This window comes from Rhinolophus ferrumequinum, chromosome 26, assembly GCF_004115265.2.
Source record: "Rhinolophus ferrumequinum isolate MPI-CBG mRhiFer1 chromosome 26, mRhiFer1_v1.p, whole genome shotgun sequence".
In the NCBI taxonomy this organism is placed as follows: Eukaryota; Metazoa; Chordata; class Mammalia; order Chiroptera; family Rhinolophidae; genus Rhinolophus; species Rhinolophus ferrumequinum.
Window position 1 is genome coordinate 9,057,359 of NC_046309.1, and position 26,635 is coordinate 9,083,993.

The 26,635-nt window shown below is 36.1% G+C and overlaps 1 protein-coding gene across 7 annotated transcripts in view; it reads left to right on the forward strand.

The window, feature by feature from the left end:
* The window catches only part of BRAF (B-Raf proto-oncogene, serine/threonine kinase), a 121,598-nt gene that overhangs the window by 68,585 nt on the left and 26,378 nt on the right, over window positions 1-26,635 (forward strand). For 2 of the 7 annotated variants that reach the window (XM_033098787.1, XM_033098784.1), the window contains 8 exons: window positions 918-953; window positions 1,284-1,320; window positions 4,976-5,112; window positions 6,413-6,530; window positions 9,443-9,527; window positions 10,402-10,578; window positions 25,602-25,648; window positions 26,434-26,552. In XM_033098787.1, coding sequence (XP_032954678.1) covers window positions 918-953; window positions 1,284-1,320; window positions 4,976-5,112; window positions 6,413-6,530; window positions 9,443-9,527; window positions 10,402-10,578; window positions 25,602-25,648; window positions 26,434-26,552 — 756 coding nt within the window. Of the gene's footprint in view, window positions 1-917; window positions 954-1,283; window positions 1,321-2,687; window positions 2,808-4,975; window positions 5,113-6,412; window positions 6,531-9,442; window positions 9,528-10,401; window positions 10,579-25,601; window positions 25,649-26,433; window positions 26,553-26,635 lie in introns of all 7 variants that reach the window. The other 5 variants (XM_033098789.1, XM_033098788.1, XM_033098786.1 and 2 more) reach the window with 3 other exon arrangements.

Below are 26,635 nucleotides of genomic sequence, written 5' to 3' on the forward strand. Positions count from 1 at the left end.
CTTTTCACATGCTTCACCAATGACCAAATTCCATAGTTAGTTATTTATCCTTTGAACTTGGGTAGCACTAAGAATCCTTTCACCCATACATACACCTTTTATTTGGCAATTAACCAAGCAACTTTGGCCCCTCTTATTGTTTTCTTAAGCTATTATTATTGTATCATTTAATTTTCATGTGTGTACATCTTACTCTCACTTAGATTATAAGCTCTATAGAACTCAGAAAGTTAGAAAGACCATCAGGATTTTATTATATATTTATTTGTAGCCACACAACTCCTACACTTAACACCTTGTTTATAGGTATATGACCATTTGTTGATATTCTGTAGAAAATGTTGAAGGCTCTGTATAATACATTGAACATGATAGAAATACATTTATAAAGAATTCACTCTTTGTTTTAGCCTGTAAACAAAAAGCTGCCTATTTGCAAAGAGACATTTGGGGCCATTCAATCCTTCACCTTAAGTTGCACTGGGTAAACAAACTAAGTTCTGCCTGTAAAGGTCAAAATTGCATTGCATTGCCAGTAGACTCTTCCCGCACCTCCAACATTGTTGTAAAAAAATATATTTTAATAATAAAGACAAATTTTAACAAAAGCCTTGTTTGAGTCATTTTGATTTTTCCCTTCTAGTGTGTCCCTACTCATCCATATTTTTATGATTGTAATCAGTGTCCATTTAATTTTGTATTTTTTTAATTATGTTGTAAACATGTTTCATGATTCAATCTTCATAATTGTTTTAGTAGCTGCATAATACTCATTAAATTGATACACCCAATTTACTTAACCAATGTCAATATGCCTATAAGAGGAAAATAATTATTTCTGGTTTTTTCGTATGATGGAAAATGCTGCACTAAATATCTTTGTGCATATCATTTTTTCTTCTGAATTATTTCCTTAGGAAAAATTCCCAGAAGTGGAATTACAGGATCAAAGGGTATGAACATTTTATGGCTCTTAATATGTGCCAGTAGAATTTTTTTAAGAATTGATGCAGCCATTGGTTTTGAATGGCCTGAAATGGATTTCAACATTTGATCAGGACTAACAATCCCTTCAGTGTAGGCTTAGGTTGGCAAGTGCTTCGAACTTTTGATTTTGTCATATTCACTAGCTAATTCCTTATTCTTTCTGTTTTGTGAAGTAATTATAAAACAGTTATTATTCTGAATTAACCTTTCTGTCAATGCTTAGTGGCACATTCACTGTTGTTACTACTTTCTTACCATATGCTTTGAATAAAATATACATTACTATTTATTTGTAGGACTTGATTAGAGACCAAGGGTTTCGTAGTGATGGAGGTAAGTGGTAATTTCAATTAAAAAAAGAAAAACTCAGGGAAAAATGCAACTGCTTTGCTGCTTGTCTCCTTTATATTTGCTTCTTTCATGAAACACAGACACAGAGAAAAATGTGTAGAGAAAACCCAAAATATTTTTTGTTTTTCTTTAGTATTGATCATTTATGTCTAATAAAATTTTAACTAATTTATAACATGAGTAGAGAAAAAGAGAGGACATAAAAAGGAGCCTTAAATGTACTGTCTACAGTTGTAAGAGGTTATCAAAGAGAGATTCTTAGTTATTTCACCCACTTATTTATCCCAAACCTGGAGATGCAAAATTTCCTTTGGGAACCTTCACTAATACTTAAAGATCGAGCTTAGTCAGTTAAAACTTGACTTTCCTAAATCATTCTGGATTGCCTGTCACAACTTCTCAGTTTGTTCGAGTCAACCATTTCCCTTTAGCCTTCTATACGGGTTTGATATGTACATTTTATAGAATGGACCCCTAATAGAAAAGCCCAGTTGCTTTTTTTAGTCCAGTAAATAAAATAAGCAAATGACAGATTAAATGAGATTTCTTAGAGAATTTTAATTTTATACTCTAGCACCCAGTGAAAATCGAGGGCGTAAGAAAACATGGCTTAAGAAAATACTTTTTAAATAAGAAATATAATGTTTTCTAAGATGGTATTTGAAACTGTCTTAAAGTTTCCCTCCAAGTGGTTCTCCATGTTTACCTTTTTAGCTGTCTTCTATCTAATAAGGAAGACCTACACTACCTGCTTCCCTTGCTTAGAGTTGGTCTCCTCACTGGGACCTGCTTTATCATCAAAATGTCTGACCCCAGACTCAAACATATTTTATATTGAATAAACATTGTACAAACTATCTTTTGTTATGTTTCTATGTAACTGTGAAGCTACCAAAATACTAGCCCTAAAAATTATATACTTTGGACTTAGTATTTACTATAGCACATAGTTATGAAAGTTTTCTTTTCTGTTTGTTATTCCATGAACCCACCAATTAATGTTGCTGCCAGTTTGACTTTCGTATGTCTTAGTAGCTGTGGCTTTTGAAAATTTTGCCCAATACATCCAGCATTTAAATGTTGCCATCATTTTAGCATCACAAAGTTAACTTAGTCATAAAAACTGCCTGCTTAGTACCTAAAATGAAGTGGCATTTCTTGTCCTTTATTTATGGGTCACTTTTTTAAAAAATCATTGGGATTTTATGAAAATAAGCAGTTTTTTAAACATCCAGAATTATTTTGTGAAGCAGGCTTCGACTCATCTATTTATTCCCCATGACTTCTTTCATTTCTTCTGTGTGTCTGTCTTCCTATGTTTGCCTGCCCCTCTCTTTCTCTTCTAACAGCCCCTTTGAACCAGCTGATGCGCTGTCTTCGGAAATACCAATCCCGGACTCCCAGTCCCCTCCTACATTCTGTCCCCAGTGAAATAGTGTTTGATTTTGAGCCTGGCCCAGTGTTCAGAGGTAGTTGGGCTCTTCTTTCTTGTTTTCACCCAAAGCAAACTAAATATAAACTACAGATACTGTTTGTGCCTCACCCTCACAGCGTGTGTTTGTAAGTGTGAGAGTTTTCGGTACTAATTTTCTGCTTGGCCTGGCTGGAATGCTCTGGATGTGCTTCTCGCACATACTCACCACCACGAGCTTCTGTGTGCTGTCTGTCATAAATTTTAAAAGCAAGAAAAATCTAAGATTTCCATCCTGTTTTTTGTTACGTTACTTGCTTTTTGGTCATGTAACTTCTTAAACTCGGTGGGTGGCAATAAATAATGTATGTGGGGCGGGGGGAGTGTGTCCTTTGATTTGAATGCCTTTTATTTTAATCCATTTAGGTGATAACCTTGATGACTTAATATTTCTTATCAATTTTTGTGGGTTTTTTTTTTTTTAAATGGAAATGGAAATCCCTATTATGAAATTTTACTAGACTGTTGGCTTTATTTTTCTGTAATATCAGCAGTGTACTTTTTAAAAAATGTAGGACATGTATATTTTATATTATATCAAACGTAGGGAGCTTTAAAAAAGATTTTTAATGTATTTGGGATATTTTAGCATACTTCAGAAAATGTGAGGATTGATATTTTCAGTTATGCCCTAATATGAGGAGAAAGTTAGAAGCATAATTTCACTGGCCCATTTTATCTTACCATACTTTAATTAGTGGTTAAACTCCTTTTTTTTTTCTTTTTTTTAATTTTAGTCAAAATTGAGAAAGGTGTCCTGCTATAAACATGTTTAAAGAATTATGTTTTCTGGCTTTTGCTGGTTAGTGTCTGTTACTTATTCTGAATGTAGAGGTGGTGGTTCAGACTTTTTGCTCTCAGCCCACCTGTTTCTCAGAAAATCCATAAAATGAGCTGGAGGTCATACGGTACTGAGTAGTATAAGTAAAATAGATAATGCTATACAGTACTAAGATCAGAACTGCAAAGTTCAGGCTTTAGATGTTGAAAATTATCAGTGGAAGGTAGAAAATGGATTGTGCTCTATTTAATAAACATTCCAGATACCATTTTCTTGTAGAAAATTACGTATGAGAGCATGGAAATTCAACATGATAACATGTGATGTAGTAATGATAAAATTTCTACACAGATTTAACATTTAAATGTTGCCATTGGTATCTTGTTCTGTGAAAGATAGTGACATCCCCCCAAGAATAGTAATCTTTTTTTAAAAAACTCTTCTTGAAGTCTTTTTGTTCCATATATGCAAATATTATTTGACATCTCAGGCCTGCTTAACTCTGCTCAGGCCCCACTGGGCGGCATTGCCCTGAACCTCTCTAAGAACCAGGTCCTTAGAATTATTGCCACTGAGCCAGCATTTGGAAGAGTACACATCAGAAAGGTATGCCACGCTGTCAACCCCGTCTTCTTTCAAAGAATGCACCCCTAAGCTGATAGACTATTTCCGTTTGTAGTAACTTGGCTGAGAGGCCATATCACCTCCTTTGCTCTCACTTCCAAAGGCAGGGATTTCTCAAAGTCTGAGAAAGCTGCTCGCTTTGTTTATATAAGGTTGTCCTGCAGGCAGCAGATCATCATTGTTTAGTAGAATAAGCCTCCGGGAACCAATGAAACTGATCAGTGTCTCTCACTCTTAAGTAGTGTAGTATGTGGTGGAGGCTTTTGTGTGTGTGTGTGTGGTTAATGTGAAAAAGGTAGATATTTTCAACATTAAGGCCATTTATTAGAATATGTTTCCATTTGAGGATTTCCATCTTTTTTATATTGATTGGCTGCTGACGTAACATAAAATAAAATTTGATCTTTCATATAGGCTTTTAAGTTAATTTTGCTTTTTCATTTTTTTATCAAAGAAATAGAACCTTGGGAGTATTTTTTAGTATTTATCTCTTATTTTAGAGAGATTTTTTGTCTTAGAATATTCACCAATAAGCAAAGTGTATATCTGTAATCCGATGTTTTAAAGGTCATTAAATTGGCCAGAAAACAAAGAAAATATAGTACTAATCACCAAATGAGGCTCCTTTTTGGCCTATTCTTTCTAAAGTCTACTTGAACGTGCACTGCATTTTTTAAATAAGTCTAAATATCCCCCCCCCCCAGTAAATTAACATACTTGATTTTCCTTTAATGGATAAATTTTTCTTTTCACTAACTTAGGATCAACCACAGGTTTGTCTGCCACGCCCCCTGCCTCATTACCAGGCTCACTCACTAATGTGAAAGCACTACAGAAATCTCCAGGACCTCAGCGGGAAAGGAAGTCATCTTCATCCTCAGAAGACAGGAATCGAATGGTGAGAGAATCTGATCTCTTTTTTCCTCTAAGTTCTTTCTTTACAGAAGTCATAGCCACATGTAATGTCACCTTTTAGATATACTGATATGTTCATATGTGCCATAGAATTCCCATAGTCAAATAAATTTAAGCTAATATATTTATGAATAAAGCATATTTGCGCAACACAGGTATTCGCTCTTAACTCTAATGTAATTGAGTAAAAGGCAGTTTGGGAAAAGTAAGAATACAGTTGAGCCTTGAATAATATAGATTTGAACTACATGGATCTACTTACATGTGGATGTTTTTCAATAAATATGCAGTCAGCTCTCCATATCCCCAGGTTTCGTATCCATGATTCAACCAACCAAGGATCGAAAATAATATTGGTTGTGGAACCAATCCCCAAGGGATACCAAGGGCAATTGTAGTTAAGTTTTGGGAGAAATCAAAAGTTATACATGGATTTTCAACTGCACGGGGGGGTCGGCACCCCTAAACCCCACATTATTCATGGGTCAACTGTAGTGTTCTGTTTCTAAAATTAGGAAAACCAATAAGCTAGTATTTCAGGAAGCATTATTAAGCATGTATGTTCTAAAGAGCTGGTCTGAAATTCAAAAATCTGCCAAATGACATTCTTCCCTATCTGAAAAAAGAACTTTCTGCTACAAAATACATCTATATTAAAAACTAATAATTTCGTTTTAGCGATAGTACATTAACAGTGTATGTTGAATAGGTGGATTCTTTACCCTACCAAAATAATTGTGTATGTTGATAAGTTTTTTGAGAGACTGGATCACATGAGGAAATTTAGCACTGACTGTGAGAGAATAAGCAGGTAAATTAGCAGTAACCATAGTGTGTTAACTTAAATTTTTGGCTTTTGGAGCCAAAACTAGTCACAAATGTATAGTACTTATCTTGCCCTTAGTAGTACTCCAAATAATAAAAGGCTGTTTTATCGATTTTAGTAATATATATATTTAATACCCAATAAATAATCTCTAGTTTTTAATAAATTTTTTTCATGCTAATACTGACTTAGGCCTTCACTTAAAGTTCTGTAGTGTAAGAATCATACAACTATTATTCCTCCAGAGTATTTTTTTTCTTTAAAAGATCTTATTTCTTCCTAACTTATGTCCCTTTCAGGCATAGGGGAATGTGTTAGGCTGGTGCAAAAGTAATTGTGGTTTTTGCAATTGTTTTTAAACTGCAATTACTTTTGCTCCAACCTAATACTTAGTCTGAAACATAAGGTTTTCCTTTTTTGTTTGCTTTGGCTTGACTTTTGCACTATTTTTATCAAGAAAACACTTGGTAGACGGGATTCAAGTGACGACTGGGAGATTCCTGATGGCCAGATCACAGTGGGACAAAGAATTGGATCCGGGTCATTTGGGACAGTCTACAAGGGAAAGTGGCATGGTATGTATGTAGCACGGTGACCTTGTCACAAGTTCTAATAAGAGCATATGAGTAACAACTCCTATAGAAAAGTATCGAAGGAAGTGTTCACTGTTTGCATCATTAAGCTTTTGTGATCATTTTCAAGAGTCCTCCAAAGGTTTCTAACAAAAATTATGGGAAGTAAAAGCTGGATTCACATCAACCAGGTTTCCTGTCATTATAGTACAGTAATAATTTTTAAAAATGATGATTCTCCAGGTGAACTAGTCCCCAAGATGTTTTTTTCTTTGATAATTTTTCTGCTGATTATTTTATTTGTATTATAAACCACAAGTAAACATGTTAAATTGTACTTACCAAAGGAAGAAATGGCAAGGAAACATAAAAAATGTTCAGCCTGACTAGTTATAAAAGCACTGCAGGTTCAAGAAATGGAAATCATTATTTGCCTCTCAAATGGACAAAGAATTTTTAAAATTGGTAATATTTAGAGTTGGGATTGCAATGCTGCTGGTGGGAAAATAAATTGCTACAAATCTTCTGGGAGGCAATTTGGCTATATGTATATCGAGCCAACAATTCCTTTTGTAGCACTTTAAAATGAGGAAGTAATTGGACAGGAACAGATAGATATGTGTACAAGCAGATTCAGTAGAGGTTTAGTATTAATGAAAAATGGAAATAACTGTAAATACCCATTAATAGAATATTGGATGAATTTATAACCTCCAGGTATGATTATATAGAATTTAAAATAGTATGGTAGATTTACATTTATTTGTATGGAAAGATGTCTGTGGCATATTGAATTTTACAAAGCAACATGTATAATATCTCTATAAGGTCCTACATAAAAATACATATAATTTGAAAATGATCATCCGTGTTTCAGTACCTATCTTTTTAGGTTGTCTTTTCATATGTATTCATAAATAATTCACACTGATAGATATAAAAACCTAGTAGGATTACATCAGTATATTAGCAGTGGTCATTTTCGAGTGACACGATTATGGGAAATTTTTTCTTTATGCTTTCAAAATGTTTAATTTTTTTTTACTGTGAGCACCGTATTACTTTGATAATCAGGAAAAGTTAGTTAATGATATTGAAGTATAATATATGTGCAAAAAAAGTACATATGAGTGTACAAGTAGCTGGAATCTCAGAAAGTAAATGCCTCTGGAGTCAGTAAACAGAACTTGACCAGCACTGCAGAAGTCTTCTTCCTGTCGTCCTCCCCTAAGGGCAACCACTGTCCTGATGACAACAGAAATCATACGGGATGGAACTTTGTCCATCCCTGTCCATCCGTCCATGCCCTTCCACTCAGCGTCGTTTATAAGATTCATCTATACTGCCGTGTGTAGTGAGTTGTAGGTCGTTCGTGCTCTATATAGTATTCCATCGTGTGACTATAAAGTGATTCCTTTTTCTGTCTCCTGAGTGATGAGCATTTTCATAGTGTCCAATTTGGGGCCATTACAATGCTGCTATGAATATTCTTAGTGCATACATGTCATTTGATGAACATACGTGTCCATTTTTGCTGGGTATACACCTACCGTGTTTCCCTGAAAATAAGACTTAGCTGGACAATCAACTCTAATGCGTCTTTTGGAGCAAAAATTAATACAAGACCCAGTCTTATGTAAGACCGGTGTAATATAATAAAGTATAATACTGGGTCTTATATTAATTTTTGCTCCAAAAGACGCATTAGAGCTGATTGTCTGGCTAGGTCTTATCTTCGGGGAAACAGGGTAGGAAAGAATAGTGGGGCCTCACTGGATATGCATATGTTCAGTTTCAGTAGTTACTGCCAACAGTGTGTCAGGTGGTTGTACCAGTTTACACACCCACTGGCAGTGTGTATGAGTTCTACCTGTTTCATATAAAGTTGTTTTTTTATTATTATGATTACAATTTTAATAACTTTTCTAAGCAAAAGCAATAAATTATCTGTGGATTTGGAAAAAATGTTAACTACTCTGATAAAGAAGTTTTGTAGTTGTCTATTTTAGTTAAGCTCCATTGGGCCTATCATCTGTAGTTTTAACATTCAGTTAGTAAATGCATCTAATTTAATATTGTTAAATAACCAGGAAAATACCATGGGTACTTAATTGGTAAAACTAAATTTCCAGAGAAAAACAAGGTTGGGAGGTTTTTTTTTTAATTAGTATATTAAAATACTAGTATAAGAGTGTCATTGTCAGTTTGTTTAGTTTTTCTTTTTCTTTTTTTTTTTTTTAAGATTTTATTGGGGAAGGGGAACAGGACTTTATTGGGGAACAGTGTGTACTTCCAGGACTTTTTTTTTTTTTGTCCAAGTCAAGTTGTCCTTTCAATCCTAGTTGTGGAGGGTGCCATTCAGCTTCATGTTGTTGTCCTTTCAGTCTTAGTTGTGGAGGGTGCAGCTCAGCTCCAGGTCCAGTTGCCGTTGCTAGTTGCAGGGGGCACAACCCACCATCCCTTGCGGGAGTCGAACCGGCAACCTTGTGGTTGAGAGGACGCGCTCCAACCAACTGAGCCATCCAGGAGCTCAGCGGCAGCTCAGCTCAAAGTGCCGTGTTCAATCTTAGTTGCAGGGGGCGCTGCCTACCATCCCTTGTGGGACTCAAGGAATAGAACTGGCAACCTTGTGGTTGAGAGCCCACTGGCCCATGTGGGAATCGAACCGGCAGCCTCTAGAGTTAGGAGCACAGAGCTCTAACCACCTGAGCCACCAGGCCGGCCAGTTTGTTTAGTTTTTATCCTTAGAAAATGAATGTAGTTAAGGAAGTTATGGTCTCATTTATTATGTCATAAAACAATTTAATAATGGTGTGGATTTAAGACTGTGGTAATTAATGAAAATACACAAGATTTTTTAATATTTTTAAATTTGAAAAATCAGAATGACATTTGAAATGACAATTACCTTTTAGGTGATGTGGCAGTGAAAATGTTGAATGTGACAGCACCCACACCTCAGCAGTTACAGGCCTTCAAAAATGAAGTAGGAGTACTCAGGTGAGTTTGTGTGAATTTTGTGTGAATTATTGTTTTCCATAGAAGTTATCTTCATCAATTCCTGTTTTCTAGTGGTAGCCATTGTTAGCCGTACAGATTTACTCAAAATGGATAAGACAGGGTGTGAGTATATTTCGTCTTTCACCATATTCTTTTAAGTGGTATACAATATTATATTGTACAGCTGAGAGAAGAACTAAGCCTAGAGTGAATTAATGGAAGCATAGTTTTTGATTATGAGAAATAATACTTCCACTTGTGGAAATAATACTCTCAAACTTCAAATCTTACCAGAACACAGTTAGAAATTATATCATGCCCTGGAACTTGAGGAACATTAACAGACTAACATACGTCCAGCCAAGGACAACTTAGATACGGAGAATTCTGCAGCTGTAACTTAGGGGGGAAGCAGTTAACTGAGGACATTTGGTCTGTAGGAGGCTGTTATGTTCAAGAGGGTACAGACTTACCCTCTTTTATTCCAGAGAGCAGAACAGGGAAGCCAGTGATGGAAGTTGTGGGAAAAGGAGTTTTTCACAACCCCAAAAAGCTTTCTAATACTGGAACTACTTTAAAAAAAAACGAATGGGGGAAATAGGTTTCAGTCTCAGGGATGAGCTTCCATAATTGAAGGTATTTAAGCAACCCCTTGTTGCCTGACAGGTATATTAAAAAAGGTATTTCTGTGAAGAGTGGAATGTTAGACTACACAATTACTAGAGCATCTATTAAGTTTATCCTTCTGTGGCCTTTTTTAAAAATACCTTTTTCTGACAACATCTTACGGATAAGTAGACTGTTTTGGCCTCTTTTTTAATATTTGTTGAAGTTTATCGACATTTACTGGTTACTATCACATTTCTTTTTACAGGAAAACTCGACATGTGAATATCCTACTCTTCATGGGCTATTCCACGAAGCCACAACTGGCTATTGTTACCCAGTGGTGTGAGGGCTCCAGCTTATATCACCATCTCCACATCATTGAGACCAAATTTGAGATGATCAAACTTATAGATATCGCACGGCAGACTGCACAGGGCATGGAGTAAGTTCCATTCTGTTAAATGTCATTTAAATTACTTTTGAAGACCATTGAGGGTGTTGTAAAGATTTTAGTCTTTTGGACTGCTTTTTAAGTTACTGTCCAGCAACATGTGGACACTTTTAACTAATGGCTAGCAATATGATACTAAGAAATAAAATAATCTCTCTCAACGGACTATAAAGCATATATAGTATTTGGTAATAAATATGTGACTACAGATTTGTTTTGCATGCAATGATTTAGCTAAGCAGTTAAGGTTCAAAAAACAAAACTAGGCAAGCAAAAAACCATTAAAAAGTCATTAGCAGTTATTGAAGTACATAAAATAATTGTTAGTTATCCGTTCAAATTATTTTTTCCAAGTGCCCATATTTTCTGTTGCAAAGTGGTCATGTGTATGAAATAAAGTAAAATGAAAATCTGCATCCTGATCCTTTTTGAGGATTTCAATTTGAGTTGTTCATATCCATTGAATTTTGCTATGTAATTTAAAAGATAAGAAATAACTTTATAAAATTTACCGTAGACCAAAATAGATAACTGACTGAGAAGAATAAATTTTGCATGCAATTCTTAAGTACAAATGAATAGGTAAATCTAAAAGTAAAATTAAATAAATTTTGAAAGCGCTTAGATAAAAATTTTAAGTGACTGAAAATATGTTTGAAAGCTGTAGTTTAAAAATATGTGTGTATCTTAAATTAGCTTAACATTTTATAGTATACAAATGACATTCACATGCATAGGTCATTACGTCACTTAATCTTTCTAATGTCATAAAAAAGTAGATATTTTTATTTTCTTTTTTACAGATAAGGAAACTGAGGCTTTTAAATGACTTGTCTAAGACCACACATTTAATAAGAGGCAGCAAAGGTGTTTAACTCAGAATTTCTGATTCCCAAACCATTATTCTTTTCCCATAATCGCTATGCTACTTTTACCTCATAAAATTAGAGTAAAGGGCACACACACACACACACACACACACACACTAACACCTAGAACTTTGATGCAAGATCACTTGACTCAAAACCAGATCTGGCTCTAAAATCTTCTCACTCTCCTTCCCTCTCTGTCTCAATAGGCAATATATCTGTAATTTAGATTGCTTACAAGCCTATGGTGAGCCAAGATGCTATTGCAGCACAGAATTACCTCAACAATAACATTTCCACTTATGCAGTAAATTTCAAACAATCTCAGCCTTTCATGTAAGTTAGAATCAGAGTCTGTTCAAATCTGAAAGGTTGTGTTAAAATCTGGTCAAGAGTAAACCATGGAAAATACAGTAAACACTGAGAAAGAAACAAAGCTTATTCTGCTCCCCCCACAAAATGTGCTCCCCTCTCAGGGCCTTTTGTACTTGTTATTTTCTCTTTGGGGGATACTCATGCCATAGATATCCATAGCGCTTCTCCCTATCTCTGTTCAAATGTCACCTTTTAAAAGAAGCCTTCTCTGATCACCTTATACACTACTAATGTCCTTACCCCACCATCTCTCTCTTTACCCCATCCTTGTTTTTGTTATTTTGTTTGTTTTAAACATCCAGCTCCATGACATATTTTTTGTATTGTCTGTCACTCCCACTAGAATACAAGGTGCATGAGAGCAGGGGCTTTGTTTCGTCCATTGTTTTATCCCTAATGCCTAGAACAGGGCCTGGCCTATGACAGGTACTCAATACATATCTGCGAAATGAAAAAAATGAAAGAAGGATTAAACACAACTGCACATTATTGATAAGTTTACCTTTCAGAAGAAAGAGAAGCCAAATCCTTCTCATACCATAACTGAGAAATGGAAAGAAAAGGAAAAATAGTCAACGAAGTAATGATAACAGAGGGGGAATGGCTTTTGCTATAAACAGAGGCAGCAAAGAATACCTAGTAATAAAAATATTTTTAGAGACAGTGATGGGGCAGCGAAGTGCTAGTATTAAGACAAGAAAGGACAGTAGAGAAGAACTCTGTCCAATTGGAATAGTTCTGTAGTCTGGAGGATAGTCAGTGAAGAGGCACTATTATTCCGTTGCTTTACAGTTTGGGATTCATAAGTATAAACCTCTATAGTCTATGTACTCTGAAATATTTTGCTTACATTTTTAAGTAACGCTCACCGTGTAGTGAGTATACCTGGCTATGAATGTAGATCATGGCTGTGTGTGGTGATGAGTAGAGGGGAGGGAAAGGAGATGGGGGGAAGGCGAAGACGGTGAAGGAGGTCAAATACAAAGGGATGGGAGGCGACCAGCCTTCAGATGGTGAGCACACAGTAGAGTACACAATAGGGTATAAAGTTGTACACCTGACATTTATATAGGGTTACTAAGTAGTGTTACCACAGTAAATTTAACTTTTAATAAGTTAACTTAAAAAACAGAAAGAAAACAATTTCATTTCCATAGTAGCCAAAATAATAAAATAACCTAGGAATAAGTTTAACCAAGGAGTTCAAAGATTATACTCTGCAAAGTACAAAACATTGCTGAAAGAAATTAAAGAAAAAAACAAATGGGGTTTGGCATAATAAAAAATTTTGTATACATGTGGGTGCACAATATTGTGAATGTACTTAATGTCACTGAATTGGACACTTAAAAATGGTTAAATGGCCATTTTATTTATATATTTTACCACAATAAAGTTAAAAACAAAATAAAGATAACACAAAATGGCTGTGTGAGTTGCAGATAAGGTGACACATTTTTGTTGTCTTTTGAAACTCCACTAGAACTATAATGAAGGACTTTTTATTTTAGACATGACATATAAGGATGGAGGTAACAGAAGGAGGAAACAATAGCAACAACATTTTAAAAGCTAGAAATCAGATGGAGAAGTGATCGTGGACTTGGTAGGCCCAGAAAGCTATTTCGTTAGTTGGCAATGGGGAAACGAAAACCAACCTGATTTATACCTAAGAATCTCAAAAGTCTCAGGCATTGGCAGTGCCAGGTATCTCCAGAGGAGGAACAGTACATGAAAAGGCCTGAGCCACAGGGAGACTGCCCCGTCCCTACCCTGACAGTAGACTGGAAGTTTGTTCTCTGGAGAGGGGAAAACAAGCATCAGTGGACTGGGGTCATGGACATGGCTACTCTACCAGAAACGGGTATTGAATGACTGCTTACTGAGTGTTGAATGGAGAATTCCCCCAGCATTGTTCCTGTCTGTGGGTTCCCAGAATGCTAGCAACCAAACCTTCCCCTTCACACAAGAGTTTGGAGAGTCTTCTCTGAAGAGTCTTACTGACAAGAGGAAAGACCCAAAGGTAGTGACATCAGAGATTCCACCTAGATCACTATACAGGAAAGTTCAAAAACAAGAAGCCTATTTGTACACCACCACTTAGACAGCTTTTTAGTCCCTCACTCAGTCTGAGTAAGACAAATTATCTCTGTCTCACCTGACATCAGAGGGAATGTCTCTGATGCCAATGAGAGATTAAAACAAATGAAGAGAAAGCAACTACTAGGAACAAACAAACAATGCAAGAAGAGATACCCCGCCCCAAAAAACCTATGTTTCCTCAGTGATAAAAGATGATTTTCTATCCATAAAACAAGAAAAGAGGCTTTAAAAGAGACTTTGCAATAACAAAAGGCTGTTAAAATGTTGATATTTACAGTATACTGGAAATGACATCTTTCGCAGTTATTTAAACATAATTACTAAATGTCTGGTTCCTCCTCCCCTGTCCTCCACCATCGTTTCACAAAGGACAGAACAAGCTAGATATAGCTGACCAATAAGTCCGTAGACTATTTAAATAGCCATGAATAATACACATTTGCAAAGCTCTCATTTCAAAATAACCTGCCCCCTGACTGTTTTCCAGATGCTGTTGAAGGTGATCTTCTCTGACTACTTTCCACAATTTATCCTGTAGTCCCAGGGCATCAGCAGACTAAGAGCAAGCGTACTAAATCAGTGTAGTAAGTGCTGGGGTTGCAGTCACTCACAAGCTAAAGCTTTTAGTAACTTGGAAAGTTAAATCATTAGGACTTTCAAATATGTCACCTTTTATTGGATTACAGAATATAAGCAGACAATGGATGGGTGACCTTTTTCCTGTGGAGTTAGTTCTGTCTTTCCTCAGTAAAAGATCATTTCTGATCACTAGTTTTACCTGAAGAGAGCAGAACCTTTCTAATAGTAGGTGATTATAGACTGACTCTTAGGAATCAGGGTGTGTACAGTACGTTTATCATCTTCTCACCTGACAATCATTGATTGATTCAGCCTAAAGACCAAGATATTTATTTCAAGAATATTGTTCCTAAAGAAATTTCAGGAATGGTCAAATTCATTAGGCTATTTATTTCTTTGCAGGATATTTAATGTCAATATAATACTTATGGTATAATTTTTAATTTAGCTTCGTTAGAAAATTTACTGCAAGTTCAATCAAGGAGGCACGTAGGGAAAGTTGTGGTCTGTCACTGAAGTGTTATAGTCTGAATATAAGATGATTAAAAATAATTTGGGAATAAGTCCTCACAATTTACTTTTTTTTTTAATAATAATAAAGAACATGTCCCCTTTACTCATAAATAAACCTGTGTAATAGGATGAATTTGAAGCTGAAAAGATGGCGAACATGTATGAATGATTGAAAATAATTCTAATCAAAAAATATTTATAGTGAACTTGATTTTCTGGTAGATAAAAACAATAATAGAAAGTAAGATGCTGATAAACAGAAAAATGCAAACTAAAACAAAGAAGTACTATTTTTTACTCACTGGAATAGGCAAAATGCCTAAGTTCTGGCAAGATCACATGTTGGAAGAGATGAGGACAATTGTTTACTGGGATAGGCCCAGTGTAACTAACTACCCTGCAGTCATTTTGGAAGTATCTGTTAAAATGGAAAATGAGTGGTCTACTTCCAAGAAACATTAGCTTTTGTTCCAAAAGATGTGTATAGGAAGAGATGTAATACCGGAAATCACAAAATAGTGAAGAATGGGAAACATAAATGTCCATCAGTAGAGGACTAGGTGAATAAAATATTGACACATATGAGTGCAAGGGAATCGTGTAGAGCAGAAATGAATCATATCTGTCAACATCAGACTCAAAATATGTTAAGTGAGAAAAGCAAGCTGCGACATGAAACCACTTAAAATTGTATAAAGAAAACATTTTTTATATTTGGGCTTTGTTTTGTTTTTGTCACGTGTGTGTATATTTGTGTGTCCGTGAAAGTATTAAAATGAGGATTAGAAGGCACACCCCAAGCTCAGTGGTGGTTGTCTCCAGGAAAGGCCGGAAGGGGTCTGATGGGGGCAGCTGTCAGGCGGAAGGGCTTTGGCTTTACCTGGAACGTTCTAACTGTTTATGTCTTTTAATAAAGATTCTACAGTTATGTTTTACTTTCATAACCTTTTTACAAGTATAAACTTTGACAAAAGACAAGGGGCAAATGTGTGAAAAGTTGAACAAGATGGAGGATGGTGAGCATATGAGTGAATTCTGCATTATGCTTTGTTGCAGTTTTTCTTAATTTCAAAATAAAGGTTATAAAGAAATATATAATCAAGAAATGTAAACATAAATAACCACCAGTAATCTACTATCAAGAGAGGATTACCATTACTATTTTGATGTATGTTGTGTATCCTTTTAAAATGCATTATTTTCATATTATACACAATGGTTTGTTGTTGGTTTTCAATATGGAATCCTACGGATTTTGCCCTTTTTTAGTCACATTTTCAGCATCTTTATTTCTCAACAAATATTACGTGCTGACCCCAGCTCTGGTACATACCAGTAACTCACTCTCTCCTTCTTTTTCATGCCAACTATATTCCGTGGTTTTTTTATATATTAGTAATGTATTTGGCAATTACAGTACTTACTACGTGCCAGACATTGTTCTGTGTACTTTATATATACGACCTCATTTAATCCTCAACGACCCTGTGAGGTGGATCCTATTATTATCCTCATTTCACTGATAAAGAAACTAGGGTATTCAGAGGTCAACTAACTTGTCCCCAGGCACTTAGGCTCCAGCGTGTGCCCTTAACCTTTACACCAGGCTGCTTTTCCAACTTAGTCCTTTCAGCAACCTCTAGGGGGCCCTTAGTGTCACACAGCAGTCAGATTTTCAGTTCAGTAGTTCATTCGCTCTTCGCGTCCTAGACACTGCCCTACTTCCTCTGTCCTCAGACCTCCAACACCTCTATTCCAAGAAGAGTCAGCTTGCCGTTTCACTAAGAAAACTAGAGACCCCCCCCCACATTTACCCACCCACCTACATTCCTGCCCAGTTTTCCTGCCTTATCACTAACAGTAAAAGCCAACCCTTCCAATTCTGTGCACTAGATCCCATCCTTTTCCCCTACTCACTGACACCTTTTAAGTAAATTGCCCTGCTTATCATCAGGTTTAACTGTTCCACTGGATTTTCTCCCATTTTAAAACAGTTTTCTTATAATGCACATTTGGTACAGTGTTGACAATTGTTGCATGTAGGTGGAAGGCATATTGGTATTTATTGTACTATTCTTTCAACTTTTCTCTGTGCTTAAGAAGTTTCATAATAAAAAAGTTGAGGCCCTCCCTTAATCCCACTTCCCTCTCTAGCTATCACCTCATTTCTCTTCTTTCCTTTACAGTAAAACTTCTCAAGAGTAGTTGGTACTCACTCTCTTGATTTCCCTCCTCCTCTTTTATCTTGGACCCCACTCCAATCAGTCTTGCCCCTGAAGCACTGAAATGTTTCTTAATAAGATAGTTACCATGTTACTACATCCATCGCTTCAATTCTCAGTCCTCAATCTGTTTGACCTATCAAAAACGTGAATGAACTTGATCTTACCCTTCTTCATGAGACCCGTTCTTAATCCCTTGCTATTCAAAATGTGGTCTGATAGCATCTGTGTACCACCTGAGAGCCTTCTAGAAATGCTGAGTTTTAGGTACCACCCCAGATCTACTGAATTGGAGTCTACATTTTAACAAGTTCTCTAAATGGTTTCCATGCCTATTAAAATGTGAGAAATACTGCTTTAAAGCATTTTCTCCTGATTTTCCTTCTTACGGTTTCTTATCAGCTAGTTCTTCCTCAACTCCTTAACTTCTCTAAATGTTGGACTACTCCAGGGATCTCCAGTCCCTTGGTTGATCTCATCCACCTTCATGGCTTGAAATGCCATTTAATCACCATTTCTATGCTGGTCTCTAGCCCATTCATTTCCTCTGAACTCCAGACTGTCATATCCAACTGTCTGCTCAACATGTCCACTTGATTGTCTAATGGACATCTCAAGGTTAATACGTCTATAACTGAGGTCCTGCTCTTTTTCCTCAAGCCTGCTCTTCATTTTTTTCACCTCGGTAGCTGGCAGCTCTGTTCTTTCAGCTGCTTAGGTCTAATGTTTTGTAGTTATCTTTGATTCCTCTCATTCTCTGACCACACAACCAATCTTTTATCAGTTCCTGTTGGCTGTATCCCTAAAGTCGGCTAGAGTCTTACAACTTCTCATCACCTATTTTGCTGTCACCCTGATTCAGACCACCATTATCTCTTGCCTGGAGTAGTGCTTGCTTCTGCCCTTACTCACCTTCAGTGTACTCAATACAGCAGCCAGAGTGGGCCTTTTAAGACGTAAATCAGATTATGTGGCTCCCCTGCTCCTGCAGTATCGGCACACTTCACTCAGAAAGAAGACAGAAGTCCTTAACAGGCCGTTCTCAATGCGCCCCAAAGCCCTCCCTCCCCGTCTGCCTTTCCTGGTATCTCTCTCTACACATTTGCTGCTCTTCCTCGTGCTCCCTCTCTTCCAAGCCCCCGTTTGCCTTCTTGCCATCTTCGGACACGGTAAGCTCATGCCTGCTTGGGCTTTGCTCTGCTAGTCCCTCTGCCTGCTATTTTCTTACATCATCACTGCATGACTCTTCCCCTTCCCTCTGAGTCTTTAATCAAAATGTCCTTTGAAAAGAGGCTCTCCCTGGCCTAAAATTACAACCCCCTGCATCTCAGCCTTTCCTGTCTCCCACCTATGGAATAGAGTCTACTGATACCTCTGTATTTTCTGTCTGCTATATCTTCAAGACTTAGAACAGTTGTTGCTTAGCACAAAGTGGACTTTCAGTAAAAGTGTTAAATAAATGAAAGGGAGAACCCATAAAGTTAAACGTTATTCTCTCCATTTTACAGGTCAGGAATCCAAAGTGTAGGGAGATTATGTAATGTACCCAAGGTCATATGGCTAAATAAGTGACATAGTTGGAATTCAAACCCAAATTTGTGTGCTCCAAACTGATAATGCTTTCCACTATGACCCTCTGATCATGTCCCTTAAGTCCGCGGGGCTCTGGTTTTCCCATCAGTGTAAGTGGAATTACTGCCTTTTGCTTGCCTCACAAAGAAATGTGATGTTTAAGAAACCAAATGATGTAAAAATATCCTGAAAACTTTAAAATTATATACATGTACAAGATGTGGTAGTAATTCTGTTTTCTTTTAGAAGTTTTATAGTGTTTGCTTTTCGGTTTAGGTCTCCAATCCACTTCAAATTGATTTTTGTGTCTGATTTGAGGTAATTAAGGGCTGAAGATTTTTTTTTTTCCCCTATATGGAGATCTAGTTGTTCCAGCAATATTTGTTGAAATAACTTTCCCCCATTTAGTTACCTTGCTCTTATAAATAAATACCTTCTGATTGTATGTGTTTGTGTTTGTGAATGTTTGAAATGAGCTTTACAAGAGAATATCATGGGTTTGCTCTTCCATCAATACTATGGAATTCTATTTTTACAGTACATTCTTATTTATTCTTCTCAAGCCTGTGTTCTACTTAGAAGCTATGATGAGAGTATTTTCCAAAGAGGGGAATATACCTTCTCTAATGCAGGTCCCAGCTAGGAAACAAAGCACATAGAAATATATTCATGGACTAGAAGACTCAATATTGTTAAGATGTCAGTTCTTTCCAAATTGATCTACAGATTCAGTGCAGTCCCAGTCAAAATCTCAGCAGGCTTTTTTGTAGAAATTGACAGGTTGATCCTAAATGTAGATGGACGTGCAATGACTAGAATTGTCCGGACAATTCTGAAAAAGAACAAAGTTGGAGGACTTATAGTGTTAGATTTCAAAAAATATGTCCATATGTCTATGGTCAGTTCTTTTGGGGGGTTGTTTGTTTGTTTATATGTTGTTTGTTCGTTTTGGCTAAGTTGCCAAGGCAATTCATGGATAAAGGATAGTCCTTCCAACAAGTGTTGCTGGAAAAACTGGATATACATGTAGGATAAATACATAAATAAACCATTAACCCTTACCTGATGCAAGACATAAATCATATATAACTCGAAATGGATCAAAGACCTAAGACTATAAGCTGAAAATCTAAAACTTCTAGAAGAAAAATAAGAGAAAAATCTTTGTAACCTACAGATAGGTAAAGATTTCTTAGGATACAAAAAGTGAGGGTCCTAAAAGAAAGAAAATCATAAATTGGACTTCATCAAAATTCAAAACTTTTACTTTTTAAAAGACACTGTTAAGAAAATGAGAAAAGCCACAGACCTGAAGAAAATATTTGCAAGGTACATTTTCTGATAAAGACTTGTATCTGAAGCATGTAAAGAACTCTTACAACTTACATAGTAATAACACAGACGACCCAATGACAAAATGGGCAAGAGATGGGAGTACTTTTTTGGAGAAGATAGAAGAATGGCAAGTAAGCACGTGGAAAGATGTCCAACATCATTAGACGTTAGGGAAAGGCAAAACTACAAGACACAACTACACATTCAGTAGAAAGCTCACAGTCAAAACCAACAGTGCCAAGTATTGGCAAGAATGCAGAGCAACCAGAACTCTGTCACATTGCGGGTAAAAAGTCTTCAGTGGTACAAGCACTTTGGCTGTTTCTTTTACAGTTAAAATTACCATATGAACAATTCTACCTATTTACCCAAAAGAAGTGAAAACATAAGTCAACAACAAAGACACACGTGAGTGTTTAGAGGATCTTACTCATAATTGCCAAAAACCAGAACAACCCAGTGTCCAGCAGGTAGGTGGATGAATTGTGGTATCCATACACTGTAATAAGACTGCGTACAACCAGTGTGTGACTCTCAGAATCATTATGCTCACAAAACAAGCCATATGATTGTGTTTATAGGAAATGCTAGAAAAGGCAAAGCTGACCTTAAGTGACAGAAATCAGTATCAATGGTTGCGTGAGGGAGGCTGTTATTAATTGCAGGAACGTACAAACAAACTGTTGGGGGTTATGAACGTTCTTTATTTTGATTGTGGTGGTTCATTACACAAGTGTATATATTTAAGACTTGTTATACTACACATAAAAATTGGGTGCATATTGTGTTGTATACAAGTCATACCTCAATAAATTTGACTTTTTTAAAGCTAGAGAAACTGAAAAATCTAAGTAAAAATAGAATTTAGGCCACGATGGAGCACAACTGAAAAATGTGTGAACTCCACTTATTAGGGATTGTAGTTATTTTAAAGCGATAAATGATCACTGACTAAGCAGGGACAGCAGAATGTCATACCTTTCACATTATAATTATGAGGGGAGTGGAGGGCATCAAAGTATAGAAGGGAAACTAATTTGAAACTGTTGGGATAAAATAACATCTTGTCACCACTGTCATGCGTACCAGTCCAATCAGCTACTAAATTCTCTCTCGGAGTCTGAGGGGAGATTAAGCTTGCTGCGTAAAGTCTGATAAGCTTTTTTGAAATTGTGTAGTGTTAGATGAAAGAGGACTGAAATGCTAACGTCTACGTAGGCCAGTTCTTTGGTTATAGACATAGTTGAAAAATATAAGGAAATAGCAAACTTGAGTGAAAGACACTGGGGATTTTATAGGCAAATGCTGTAGCTGTAGTATTTAAATTTCAGCAAGGCATTTGAATGATATCTCAGGATATTCTTGAGCACAAGATGAAGAGATATGACATGCATGGAGAATTTGACTAGGTTCATTACTGTATCATGATCAGACCTAACGCTATGAACTGCAAGATTTTTGTTCTCATTCCTCTCGTGAATATGATTAGCAGCCTTACAAATAACTTAGGTGACATCATTAGCATACTGATTTTTTAAAACTTATTTTTTTGTGAAAACAAAGCTTTAATAAGCTGAAATTATAGTCCATGTCTACAAAATATGCAATATTTGAGTCCAAAAAAGAGAAGAAAACAAATGTTAGATGGGGAAAATGTTTTGCAAGAGCAATGCAAAAACAGCAACTCTCGAGGGTTGTAATTGAGTATAATTCTAATAGAAGTCAGTAGAGTGACTTTGGCTGCCATGACAACCACAGTAATGGCTGATTTAATAATTTCTTTTTTACCCTCCTTAAGGAAGATGAAGATAAGTTCTTTTTTTGTTTGTTTGTTTGTTTGTTTTTTGGTGGGAGGGTTGATTCCACATATAAGTGAGATCCATACAGTATCTTTATCTAACTTCACTTCACAGAATGCCGTCAAGGTCCATCTATATTGTCACAGATGTCAGGATTTCCCTTTTTTATGGCTGAATACTACTCGTGTGAGTGTGTGTGTGTGTGTGATTTTTTTTTTTTATCGTTCCATGAACACTTACATTTCCATGTCTTGGCTATTGTGAATAATGCTGCAGTGAACATGCTCTCTCTTTAAGATCCTAATTTAAATTCTTTTGGATATACACCAGAAGTGGAATTGCTGGATCATATGATAACTTTATTAATTTTTTGAGGTACCTCTATACTGTTTTTCATTAATGGCTGCACCTATTTATGTTCCCGTCAACAGTGCACAAAGGTCCCCTTTTCTCCACATCCTCACTAACACTTGTTATTTCTTGTCTCTTTGATACTGGCCTTTATAACAGGTGTGAGGCGGTATCTCATTGTGGTTTTGATTTGCATTTCCCTGATGATTAGTGATGCTGAGCATCTTTCATGTGCCTGGGGGCCATCTGTATGCCATCTTTGAAAAAAAATATGTCTATGTTTGTAATTGAATTGATTGGGTTTTTTGGTGTAAAGTTCAGTGAGTTCTTTATATTTTTTGGATATCCCCTTACCAGATACATGATTTGCAAGTATTTTCTCCCAGTTCGTAGATTGCCTTTTCATTGCAGTGGTGATTTCCTTTGCTCTGAAGAAGCTTTTTAGTTATAAGTAGCCCCACTTTTTTATTTTTGCTTTTGGTGTCAAATCATCACCAAGACCACTGTCAAGGAGCTTACTGCCTATGTTTCCTTCTAGGAGTTTTATGGTTTCAGGTCTTACGTTCAAGGGGAAGATGAAGATGAGAATCTCACTCTAATTTGTGTTGATCAGATCAAATCTAGAGTATTGTATTTACTTTAGGGGCGTCATATTATGCCCTAAGAAGAATGTTGAAAAGCTGAATCTTGGATAAGAGCTTGAAAGAAGTAGCGTAGAGAACAAATTTTACTAGATGATTTCCCAACTTTAAGATTAAATGATTCTGTAAGTAGACAACTTTTTCTTCAAGGAAGGAGACTCCTAAGAGAAACCTATCAAGACAATAATATTCATTTAGTTTATAGTATGGTTTTTTTTCCTACTACTTTTGTGAATCTATTGTAAGGTTCTCATTAACATCTTAGAAAAGTAAGAAGAAGCAAAGTAGAGTCTATTTATTCTTGTTGCCTACTCTCAACCAGTTATGTGTTTTTTGGCATTTTCCATTATAACTGGTTGGTACTTAGGAAATGGTTTTAGTGTCTGTATAGAATTATTTAGGGTAGTAATTACTCTGGAACATTATATTATGTGGGGAATGAGATATGACACTCATCTCATTTTTCCATCTAGGGAATTTGAGTCCCTTTTCTTTTCAACCTTCCATTATAGAGACCTGGATTTCTGCTCTTTCACTGCTTTTGTAATAGAGATGTTACAGAAGGAGTATTATTAAATGAGATAAAAGTTAGGAAAGCCGTTTGTAATCAGTATGGAATTACACAAGGATAAGGTATTGTTATTTCAAGTTGCAGCTCTATGTAACATTGGCCTTTAGTAGATTTATGCTAAACAGCTCTACCAGGGTTATATCACTAGCTCAGCAATCATCTTTATATCTTGTTGATTATCTAGTAAGCCCTTTCCTGGTCAGAAATTTTCTCTCCTCAACCCTTTAGTTATATTTCTATCTACCTTATTTTTGCTATATTTCTAACTACCTTATTTTTACTATATTTCTTTGTATCAAATATGTTGAAAAGATTGACACCATCCATCAAGAATACTTTTATCTTCCCTTCTTGTAACTTATCATGCCGCCACATTTTCACATGTACCACCCATTTATTGTTGTTTTTAATTTCACTGGAGACAGAACCTCTATTCAAAGATTAACACCTTTTCTGTGAACTAAATCCCAGCTCTCTGACGAAGCACAGAGCTCCACCGCGCTCATTAACCCCCCTTCTAATGGACACAAGGTTCCCTAGCCCCAAAAGAAAAAGCTTTTGATCGAGACCCATTTTTCTCCATCTGTTTTTACCTTTCTCTGTCACTGCAGAACATTTGAAGCAATTAATGCTTATAACTGACATCACGTTTTCTTTCAGTGGAAGAGGGATTGTGATGTTGTAAAACAACCCAGGGCCTAAAAGTCCTGACAACAAGATAATTGCAGATTGTAGTAAATGCTATGAAGGAAATAAACAGTGTGACGTAAGAGAGAAATTAGAGGAAAAGAGTATAAACAATCATTTGAAATGAAAATTTTGTCTAAGAAAAATGTTTCAAAATCTTGGTCTCTGGGAGGGTATGGAAGTTTAAATGAAGATGTGAAAGCATAAATAACATTTAATTATTTGCAAACTGTCCATTTTTAACAGTGTTCATTATATAACTTTGATTTTATAGTCTCAGTATAAGGCAAAACATTTCCGAATGGTTGGTCATTGTCAAATTTCAGAAGTTTCATATACGTATCTGTCCTCTTCGGTATTAAATGAAGAAAAAACCTTGACTAGGACATTATATGTATCTCATTGTAATTGATTCAACAGATGTGTATTGAATACTTACTGCACGCCAGGCACTGTACTGGGCACTGGGGATAAACAGAAATAAACTAGACACAACCCTTTTCCCTCAACTCAACTAAAGCATTTTTAGGGATAACATCAATGAAGTTATTGTTGACTTTAAAATAGATTCAGTTTGGCCATTATGGGGAAGTTTGCTACTCACTACCGTGTTTCCCCGAAAATAAGACCGGGTCTTATATTAATTTTTGCTCCAAAAGACGCAGCAGAGCTTATGTTCAAGGGCTGTCATCCTGAAAAATCATGCTAGGTCTTATTTTCCGGTTAGCTCTTATTTTCGGGGAAACACGGCAGTTTTAAAGAAGGTATTTTAAGAATATATTTATGCTACCTTTAAGAATGGTTTTAATTTATCAATCAAACTTTCATATTCTGGTAGTTTACCTTCTAAATAGAAAGTGAACATACATGGGGAAAAACACATGAAGCAGCTGTTAGAATAATTTCTATATAAGTGAACAGGGAAAGATCACTTTCAGTTGTGTCAGTAATGGGAAAGCTTTACTCAGGAGTTAGAATGTATGTTCAATCTTAAAGGATAGGTATGAATAGGAGAAGAATAGAATGAAAGCTGATTTGGGGGATGGGTGTAGGAGTGGACCACTGATCACAGAAGGCGTTAAATATCAAGGTGTATTTAAAGGACATGGATAAATAGGCTTGCCTGATTGACATGAACGGTTTGTATTGGTAAATAGTAAAAGATAAAGCAAAGTCTTTTAGTAGAAAACAAGATTTTGGCTGTACCATATTAGTCACGTGTTCCTCTAATCCGAAATTCATTTACAGTCTAATATTATGTAAAAGGGTTATCACATTGTACAGTTTGCAATTGTATCATGATTCTAAATAAGTCCTTACACCGCTAAATATGGTCTAAGATTGTGAGGCCAGAGTATTTAGCCCTCCTCAGGTTAAAATGATGTTTTGTTTTTCAGTTACTTACACGCCAAGTCAATCATCCACAGAGACCTCAAGAGTAATAGTATCCTTCCTGAAATTTGTCTGCGAGGTTTGAAAACATCCTGACTTTTCTTTCTGCACTTTGTCTTCACATTATGTAAAAACAGTTTCATGCTAAGTTAAATATACTGTAATGAAAATTAATAAATGGGTTTGCATGAAAAGTATAGTAGAGTGAGGTACTGCAACCTGCTTTTGGTTTCTGAACGGTTGAGCATTACAAAAAAAAAAAATCAAGTCTTCCTGGTAGTAAGGCTGTTTTTTATTACTGCTTACGCGCTGTCAACACTATAACAATGTTGTAGCTGTCTGCTAGTTGCTTTTGGCACGCTGACCTGGCCGTGTGCAGCAGTTGAGTTGTAAATGAAGGCTCTAAGTTACGTAACAATGAGGTGAGAAAAACGGAATTCTTCCTCTTCATCCGTAAACTCAGTTTCAGTTCCTGTCTGCCAACCACCTTCATTCCAGTGAAGAGCCTTTACCCCTTTCCTAGCAGTGCCAGAAAGGATATTCGAGCCTCCATTACTAAAATCTAACTGGAAAGTTTCAGGGTCTCCCAGACACCTAGGAAAACATGTCACCTCATCCTCCTACATTTCCAGCCCCAAAACTTGAAAAGCAGGTCATACAGGCCAAACAGACATAATTATTTTTTTAAACATTAATTAAGGGGAAATATGAAGTATTATTTTAAGGAATATCATACTACAGAATTACAGAAATTAGATCTCTTACCTAAAATTTTCATAACGCTTGCCCTGATAGGAAAATGAGATCTATTGTTTTCCTTTACTTACTACACCACAGATATTTTTCTTCATGAAGACCTCACAGTAAAAATAGGTGATTTTGGTCTAGCTACAGTGAAATCTCGATGGAGTGGGTCCCATCAGTTTGAACAGTTGTCTGGATCCATTTTGTGGATGGTAAGAATTGAGGCTTTTTTTTTTCATTAATTAAATTTTTGGACCCTGAGATGCTGCTAGAAAATCATTGAAGGTTTCAACTA